This window comes from Lactuca saligna, chromosome 2 (assembly GCF_052625555.1).
Source record: "Lactuca saligna cultivar CGN05327 chromosome 2, ASM5262555v1, whole genome shotgun sequence".
Classification (NCBI taxonomy): domain Eukaryota; kingdom Viridiplantae; phylum Streptophyta; class Magnoliopsida; order Asterales; family Asteraceae; genus Lactuca; species Lactuca saligna.
The window spans coordinates 125785338-125795675 of NC_136418.1; the positions used below are offsets into that span (position 1 = coordinate 125785338).

A 10338-nucleotide genomic window follows, 5' to 3' on the forward strand; every position below is an offset into this window, starting at 1 on the left:
ACAACATCATCAACACCAAATAATTATTCTAAATATCTCGTCACCACGTGTAGCACAATATTTTAGAAGATAAAAAGAAAGAATGTTAGCGGGAGTGTCATCATACACGTAACATCAATGTTGAAGAACCCGATGAAGATTTCATTGTCAACAATCGACACTTCAGTAGAAAATTCAAATGTAAAATTTCTATTAGGTATGGACTATTTATTTAATTCTTTTAAACGTAATTTGCAAATAATAATAATAATAATAATAATAATAAATAAATAAACATATGGATCATTTCTGTAAAAAAAAAATACACATGGACATTTTCTATAAAATATCAGGACGTTTTTAGTAATTTATTTTCTACATACGAATCAAATCTGCCAACATACGAAAATCTTCAACACATGGAACATTTATGTAAAGTTAATTTGCACAATGACCTTTTCTATAAATTACAAGAACTAGTTTTGTATTTCTTTTGTACATAAGCACTAAAAGTGCTAAAATACTAAACCATTATGGCCAAAAACATAAAACTAAAAAGTATATTATTTATTTCCACTTTATTATATATATATATATATATATATATATATATATATATATATATATATATATATATATATATATATATATATATATATACTTTAATAAATAAATGTTTTTTCCACATATCACACTCTCATTCAATTTGTCAAATATCATTTTGTGATTAATTTGAATTAATTTCTTTTCTATATGTCATTTTATGGGTGTTTCTATTTTAATAAATTCCACATAATACTTTAATGTATAATTACAATAAATATAGTAATAAATGAATATCAATTTCATTAATCGACTTACATTCTTATTTCAAAATTCTCAAATTAAAGCTTATTAGTTTATTTTGTTTACTTATTTAAATTTAAAAGATAAAAAAATCAATTGTAATAATTCATTATTTTTCTTATTTTCTTATAAATCCAAAGTTTTTAAATATTTAGACATTTCATATAATACATGGGTCTTACACCTAATATAATATAGTAACGGAGTTTAAGGAATCTCTATACACCTTATAGTTTGTTTCTTTAACAAAACAACTTGTAAAACACCATTAATCAATTTACAAGTGTATTACCAAATCAATATAAACAAATTAGTTTTTAAATGTATGATTGTTTCCTTAAATGAAGACAGCATGGTAATTTTTACTGAAATTTCATGTTACCAAATACATATTTCAAATAAAATGTATACAATTTTTAAATGGGTAATTATATATAAAATAGACATGGTTTTATTCAATATCTTGTTATATGATACATACTTCCAATAGACAAGTAAATTATTTTATTAATGACAAATTGATTCATCATCAAAACTCAAATGAACATCAATGGCTTGTAGCATCTTCTTAGACAACTTATTCAACATATTTGTCTAGGAGGTGGGATGTAAAAAAAAAAGTTTTATCTTCTAAACTGTAAAGGCACGAGTGAGCTTTCTCACTATACATCGCTCTTATTTTATCTCGCTTGTTAGAGGATCTCGTTGTTACTCCATGAGATGTCATAGCTTTTTTGCACTTAAAAAGAGACATGCATTCATCCATTTATTGGGAGACCATCTTCATAATCAACTCTTAAAGTAAGTGGGTGTTTGAGATTGCTTTTGAAATTGACTTATTAACTTATTGGCTTTTTCAAAAAGCCAATAAGTTAAAAAGGTGTTTGGTTTCTTGAAAATTTATTTTGAAATGACTTTTTGGCAAGGGAGAAAATGGAGGTTTCAAGAAGTTCCAAAAACCTGGCTTTTTGGAAAAGTCACAAGTCATTTTTGGGTCATTTTACATATAAAAACACTTTTTAACTTATTGATTTATTGATTTTTTCAACTACAAAAGTTAATCCAAATACATGTTTATAAACTCCTTTTTTAAAAAGTCATAAGTCAATAAGCCATTTTGCCAAAAGTCATTTAAAAGTTTAAAAAGCAATCACAAACACCCGTTAAGTATCCATCAATGTTTAATGCATGATAGAGATGTGAACCAAGCTTGGTACTTTATTATCTTTTCATAAATGGTAAGCTTTTGTTTGTTAGAACTCTTTGTAAGTTATAATTAGTTATATGTTTTTTTGATTGGATAAAAATGGTGTTCTCAAAATTTAGTTTGATCGAAACATTACCAATGATGTTGGAATGATAATTAGGAAAAAAATTCTTTATTTATTGTTTTATCTGAACATTCCCAATATATAGAAGATGGTTTTTAGGTGGTATCCATCCTAATGTCCTCTAAAAGGGATCTAAGCATAATTTCCTATAGCACACGTCGTCCACATGTAGAAAGTACATGTCAATATATGGAAGTTTGGTTGGGCAGACTTAGGCATGCACAAAAAAAACGGTTCGGGAACCGAACCGCCTCATAAACCGGTAAACCGGTTTGACGTGAACCGATTCAGGAAGAACCGATCCGGTTTGAAACCGAACCTCCGGTTTGGACATGTTCGAGATTATAGATGTTGGAACCGGTTTAGTAGGAACCGATTTAGAACCGGTTTAGTGGGAACCAGTTTAGAACCGTCATCATCACAGCTCCTTATCGCCATCGAACACCACCATCATCGCCTACCTTCACCATCTCCACTGGAATCAGCGCCATAAACCACCACTGCTATTGCAGCTTCTCCAATCCACCACTTGTCGTGTTTGCTTTCATCGGGCAAAGGAACTCCATATATATATATATTGCATGATGGACAAAGGCATGGCTACTAAAAAACAAAGGCATGATGGACACATGCGTGTACTTTTATGCATACAGACTTTTTTCTTTTTTTATCTTTTCTTACTGTCAAACTCTATTTTTTTTTGCAGGAAAGTAACAGTATAAAGCAATTCCTTTTTTACTGTCCATTTTAAATTAAATCACCAAAACAAAAAAAGTCCAATTAACCGGTTTTCGAGGAACCGAACCGGTCTATAAAATTCATATATTTTTATTGAAGAACCGGTTTAGCCTTGAACCGGTGTTGACCATGTTGACTTGAACCGAACTGGTTCTAAGAACCGGATCGGTTTGAAAAAAAAAATGGTTTGTGCACCACTAGGCAGACTCAATTGTTACATTTACCTCAGACCAAAAGGCGTTTTCGATATCTCTAGTCTTCATAAAAAATTGTTTGTTTTTTAAAGTTTTCATAAAAAAAGATGGGTGGTGTTGGTGATGGCGGCGATGGTGGTGCTGGTGTTGGTTGGCAGCGGTGGCGATGGAAAAAGAAATGTCACATTAGGGTTAGAATTTAGGAAACTTCTTCCAAAATCATAAGTTTTTGCGTCTTCTAGAAAAAAATAACAACTTTTTTTTTTTATGTTTTTTGTCTTTTGAAAAAGAAATAGTCTTTTCCGCAAATGTCCTTCCTCCCGCAAACATAAAAGGTTAAAACGACCTTTCGCCAAAAAATAAACACAACCTTATTCTAGATCATGATAATAATTTCATTTGTTTAGATTTGGGATTGCAACAGTGTACCGAAGGTAGGAAAAACGATGCACCTTTATTAGATATGGCTTCATGCTTCATTTGATACGAAATGGGAGACATTAGTTTATCTATAGCTTAAAACCATCATGCCTAAATTAAGTGGTTTCTTATAACCTACTAAACTTCTATGTCCACGTATACTTGGTAGGGGAAAAATCATAATGGAAGTCCGAGAGGAAGTAAGAACGATTGAAAATAAAATTCTAAGAACGCTTCTACAGTTTCATGATGATTTTGTTTGCTTGATTGCAAAATGGTAAAACGTTTCATGTATTTATAGGCCTAAATAGATTAACAATATTAACAAAAGCTAGGAATTGTACTAAGTTTGGAAATGTGGTCTTTCAACAGTTTTACCATGAATTTTCTCTTACACAAGATTCCAAGAAACTTTAAATCATTATACAATCTTCTTTAGTAATTTATCAAACAGTGTTCATTTGGGAAAGAAAAAAAAAAAAAAAAAAACACAATCATACAATTATAAGCTCTTCTAACAAAAATAATTTACACTCTGTGAATCCCCATCTACATATATAATAATAAGGGATTCTAAATTTACAACACATCAGAGCAACGAATACAGTGTTGATTGATAAGCCTAGCTACAAGGCTTTCAGGATCTGGAACTAAAGAATGTGTTAAACTGTTCCACAAATGAAATGCAAATGACTCATTAACAATCTTTTTATACAAAGCCTCTTCATCAAATCTTTCAACATCCGTTGTAGGTGCTCTGAAATATCTATTTCATAAACCAAAAAATAACAAGTATCAAACTGCATGTAAAATGAAGAAATATAATAAGTAAACACACACACACATACATACCTTGTAATATTGTTACGACTTATAGGGAAGAAAGCTGAATATGGTTGAAGATTCAGTTCCTTTTGATTCTTGACACGATTTTCTTCATGTAGAAACTTTGTTCTTACTCTGCTTAAAAGATCAGCTCCATTCCACCTTAAACTGGTTTCATCATAACTTGCATAGAGCTCCTTCAAACACTCCATTATAAACGGACTGTATACAATAATTTCCAAAACATTATCAAATATAAGAACTAAAATATTCAGTCAATTTTGACATTTTGTTAATTTGTTACCTGTGCTTTCTAAATGCCATAACTGCTCCATTTAAGGAACTTGCTGATGAATCATCTTCAAAGCCCAGTGTATTGGATAGAGAATGAAGTGGTTTAAGGACTTTAATGTCAGAATCAAGATAGATCCCTCCATATCTGATAAAGAAAAAAAAAAGGAAAACCCATTAATGGTAATGAAGAAGCACTAAAAAGAAACAATTGGAGACATGAAAGTTGCTTACTTGTAAAGGGCAGCAAGGCGGATGAGTTCACTGTAATGAGTAGGATAAAACTTTGTCTTTCTCCATTCAAACCAAACAGAGGCGAATTCGTGTGTTGGTGTATCTTTCAGCAACTCATCCAGATTTGGCATTGCAACAGCAACCTTGAAACTACAAAAGAATTGAGATGTATAAGTAGAAGAGAGATCAGAAAATGTTTTTTAAATGGATATTTGAACTGAGAAGTTACCCGTCTTTTACAAAGCTATCAAAGAAATTGAGCTCTAATGTTTCAGAAAAGAAGACAACACAAGCATCTTGATGGTGAAAGAGCAGGCTTTCGAGGCTTCTTTGGTGTCGAACACTGAACATCCATGGTGGAGAATTCCATACCATGAATACTCTCATTGAGCACTTTCCTTTTCTAAAGAATGCATCCATGAAGTTTGAGAAAGATAGACGAGGATTCAAACCTGGAAAGTAACCCCATCTCTTCCCATCTGCATAGATTTGACCAGAAAATTCAAATTGTGTTTTGCTATCGCCATTGTCATCCAATGTTCTCCTCTCTGCAATCTTCGTTTCAGCCTTGCTAGCTTCATGGACACTTTCAACCTTCGAATTCCCTCCTTTCCTTTCTTCTGATAGTCCGTTGGTTCCCTTGGATTTTGTATCTGGGTTGTCTGGGTTTTTACTGCTGAAAGGTACCTTCTTGAATTCATGAATGATGCGTTTTTGAATCAACTTATCACCTTTAGTGAGACCTGTAACTCCAGCCCCATCAGGATCTTGTAAAAATGGATTGTTTAAAGGATTCAACAACTCCAGATTTGATTTGAACATCCGATCTCGCCTTAAGAAATCGCTCTTCTTTTCAAACCAATCTCCCCAGCCTTCCCTTAATGGCGAAACCCTATGTCCCACTGTCAACAGAAGTGCATCCTCGATCCCCTTCACTTCCGCTACTTTTCTCCTCACATTATCATCCAAAGCAACATCGTCCGAACTAAATGCCAGATTAATGCTGGTTGTACTACTATCCCAATTCGAATCGAAACTAGCATAATCTTCCCACTGATCGATCGACCTCTTATCAAAAGAGCGTCGAATCACACCCTGAACGTGATCGAAGTAGTATTTTGAAACCCTAGACTGATCATTTTCATCTTCGTCAGCATCTAGATTTCTGAGAATGTCCTCCTCGTCCTGAACCCTAGAATCTGGATCTTCCTGTACGCCATCGTCTAGCTCGTCGATCCGGTCGTCGGAGGAGTTCCTATCATTAGGGTCGGCTTCTTCGAGGAGGGGATCGAAAGTTAGTTCGTTGGAGTTATGGTGTCGGGAATGATGGGAATGGCGATCGGTGCTGAGGCGATTGTAGAGAATAGAAACGGAGAGAAGTAGGAGGAAGGCTGCGATGAAGGCGCAGACATGGGTGCCGTAGCGGGGCCGCCGCCGTGATCGGAGTTTTCTCAACATTTTCTTAAGACGGCGGTGGACCGTGACATTTTCTGAATTTCCGTTAAAAGCTTCGTTTATCTCGTGTTTGATAATATGCCTTACAATTCTTTATCGTACTAAAATTGTTTATGCATGCCTTTTGAATATCTCATGACAATGAGTCAATAAATTTACAAAAGTATTTTGCATAAAACAAAGATAAACAAACAAATATATGTATATAGAAGCCATGGTTTAATTAAAAAAGTATATTGAAGCCATGGTTTAATTTTGTAATTGACAAGAATGAGGATGGGCATGGAGTAGTGTCGGCATAGCAATTATCTTATGTAAAATCGTTTGATAATCAAAAACCAAGTTACTCATGATGACAATTGAAATAGCTAACAAAGATAATAAAAAGAAGATTATACTAGGACTTTTGATAAGTAAGTTGATCATTTGCTGAGGTGCAAAAGAAAACTTTTTATCTGATTTTGGTTGGATCCGATTCGAAAACGGTTTAGCTCAAGAAAAGGTCATATAGAAACTAGGGAAAATGACTTAAAAACCCAACGAAGTTTCCAAACCGTTAAAGAAACCCCAATCATGTTTTGTCTGTTCAAAAAAACCCAACAAACTTAACATTTTATCTAAAAAACCCAACTAAGTTACAATTTCTTGAAAGTCAAATAAGAGAAACAGATGACGTGGCTTATTAACGTATCGGAAAAATAACTTGTTAGACCAACGAAGTTTCCAAAACGTTTAAAAAACTCCAATCATGTTTTGACTGTTCAAAAAAAAAACTAACGAACTTAAACAAAACAAAATTGGAATTTTCTGAACGGTTTGAAATTTTGTTGGACTTTTTAGACAAAATGTTAAGTTCGTTGGGTTTTTTTGAACAGACAAAATATGATTGGGGTTTTTTGAATGGTTTGGAAACTTCGTTGGGTTTTTAAGTCATTTTCCCTAGAAACTATTAGAATAAAATATCATTTCATTGTTAGCATCCGATCCGATTTTGGTTGTATTTATGGTCATTACCGTATCTACTCAACAATCTTCATTCTTATTTATAACTTCAAAGCTTAAATATATATTTTTTTCCTTTAGTTACTCTATATTGTTTTTTTTTTTTTTTTCCCTCAACTTGTGTGGTGACGTTTTTATATACATGATTTTCATGCGGTATGAGCCTTCTTATCACCTTCTCCCCTACATCATTCTCACGGCTTGAGCTAATGTTGATGTAATTTGTTGGCTGTATAGGAGACCATTCAAACGCATTATTATCTTTATTCTTTTTATTTATTTTCTTTATTTTTATTTTACGTTGAATGCCATCGATGGAAACATCCCCTCTTGGTAGAGTCTTGCATGAGTCCTAACCTTCCTCTTACCCTATTCATACGGTAATCGGGTTTTTTTTTTTAGTTTAGGGATTTAACATGATCATGTTCTAGATGTTCTAAAGTAAATTGGGAGTGTAAAGTTGACTGTATTAAAAAGTTTGTTGGTCAACTGTATTAAAAAAATTGTCCCCATGTAAACAAAACAAATAGATAATATTACCCTCCTAAGTCATTTAGCAAAAACAACTTGATGTTACACATGTTCAAAATGAGGAAACTTTAAACGATTAGCTACCATATAGCTAAAACAACTAAGACCTAAGTGGGTTACTTTACATTTCTGGTCAACACAATAAAGTATCAAAAACACATCAACCTTTTAAAGTTCCCTCCTGTCACAATGAAGGATCACTCATCGATCCAACCACACATCTTGTGCTCGTATTTAGACGAAACTACCCACGCCATGTCATCAAAGCCCCATATCTCTTCTTGTTTTTCCGAATCTATTGCATTTCCATTTTGTTCAACTTGCAAACAACTTTCAATATTATGTTTCTGACCTTCAATCTTTTTCACACTTTCGCATGCTTTTCTTAAAGAGGAATCATCTTTCAAAGGTACATTTTCATCATTAGAAACATTCAACTCTTTTTTAACAAAAACTGGTCTAACAAGTCTCCTACGCTTACAACACATCCCCACATCCGAATCTGTCCCTGATGTGTTATTTTCTTTAAATTCATCATCAAGATTCTTCTTGTTTGTTCTCTTGCGACGTTTAAAATCCACAACCCTTGTTTCCTCAACTATATCTATTCCTTCACACTCTACCTTCACATCGGATTCCTTCTTTAAAGCCTCATAATCTACATTCTTATCATCTTGTTCAAAAGTTGATTCTTTTTCTTCTCTTACAACTTTCTCCAACATTGTCGATGCATCTAGCTCACTTTTTTCATCACTTTCATGTTCTTGTTTATGGATTAGTGGTTTTGGAGCCGAATTTAAGTGATCAAAAACACTAGCTTTACGCACATATTTTTTGCTTCTAGGTTTTCTAAAATGTGGTGGAATTGTTTCACTTGGATAAATTGAAGGATCACAAGATGTTAAATTCAGAAACTTGCGTTCATATGAGTTTTCGATATTGTTAGCTTCAAAACGATTTTGAAAATGTTTGGATGCTTCTGAAACAGGGATAAAATCTGAAAGATTTTGGTTGGCATTTTTCAAGTCAAATTCTTCATCAGAACAAAGTTTTATCCCAAAATCTTCCTTTCTTGGTTCAAATGATGGTGTTCTTGGCTCATAATTAGGGTTTTGACAAACATCAGTAGTGAGAGTGACCCCTTTAGGGTGATTGGTCAACCTTCTTTGTTGACTTTCTACTGTTGGAAAAAACCATCCATCAACAATCTTTTGAGTTCCTTTGTTAGGGCTATTACCAAGGTTATCCAGTGCTGAATGATTTTCACTGAAATCATCAATAACATGGTATTCATCTTGTACTCTACTGTAATCCCTATATTTCTTTTTGTAGGCAATACAATCTACCAAAAAGTTTTTATTCCCATTATTTATATCACACTGAAAATGCAAACTTTCATCACTCACTCTTCTTAATCCCCTTAATGTATGATCAAGGCGTTTATCTAACTTCCTATAACCACAATCACCAAAATCATCGATTTCCTTCATACGATTTGTTAAGAGCACCTCTTTGTTATCTTTATGTGCTCTTTTCTTCATAAGAGTCTTATAGCCCTGATTATCTATTTCTTTAACTTCATCAATTTCAAAACCATGACCATTTTTTTCTTCTATAAATTTCATCCTCTCTCTAACCTTTTTCCTATTATCACCATATCTTGAGTCTCTCTTTCCTGAGTTATCATCATATCTCAAGCAAGTTCTGGGAGGGTTGTTTTTAGATATTCTTTTGGAATGGAATAATCTCAAAAGTTCATCTACCTGAAAAGTTTTATATTGAGGAAAATTAACGAGATATGATAACATTTCTAGAATATATACATGTGCAGAATAACATAAATATATGTTAAAGAGTATAGAGACATACCTGATGCTTAGACAAACCAAATTTGAACTTCTTCCATGAGAAGTAATTATCTCTAATAGCATCCTTGAATTCATGTTCATATAGTGGATAGCAATTCCATACAGAAGTAAAGGGCACCTGCATAATAAATGGCATCTACAAAATCAATGACTATATACTACTTTATTCACACACTTTACATTGTGATTTTCTAAAAGAAGCTATTTGCATGACTCAAACAAGTGAGTGAGTGAACCTTGTAGTCATGAAATAGTAACCTTATCCTTAACATAAAAGTCTTAGTTATATATAAAATATTGAACACATAAACCATGAAGAGCAGCATTGTTAGCAGTGTAGAAAGTAGAAACCAATACCTGAGCAGGAAAGGATTTTTGTGATGATCTAAATGCATGGGGTTCAATGTCGATTTCACCATTAGAGGTAGCACGAAATACACCATGTAGTTGCCTCTTTTCAAACTCAAAAAGGAATAGAAACATTCCTTTTTTCACATGCAACACAAAATCAGACTGAGCTAAAGGTAGCCCAAATAACTTACGTTGGAAACACTCTTTTTTTGTTCCTGAATTGGACATGAATATTGCACCATAGCCAGGAAGCTCTCCTGGAACAATGTTACT

The 10338-nt window shown here is 33.0% G+C and overlaps 1 protein-coding gene across 1 annotated transcript; it reads right to left on the minus strand.

The window, feature by feature from the left end:
• Positions 1-4005: 4005 nt before the first annotated feature.
• On the minus strand, positions 4006-6409 carry LOC145031521 (alpha 1,4-glycosyltransferase family protein). The gene is made up of 5 exons (XM_078980090.1): positions 5088-6409; positions 4859-5008; positions 4638-4772; positions 4361-4555; positions 4006-4274 (listed from the first exon to the last, which is right to left on the minus strand). Exons 1-5 carry the CDS (start codon positions 6314-6316, stop codon positions 4088-4090), a joined length of 1896 nt encoding a protein of 631 aa, XP_078836216.1. The 5' UTR covers positions 6317-6409; the 3' UTR covers positions 4006-4087.
• Positions 6410-10338: the final 3929 nt, after the last annotated feature.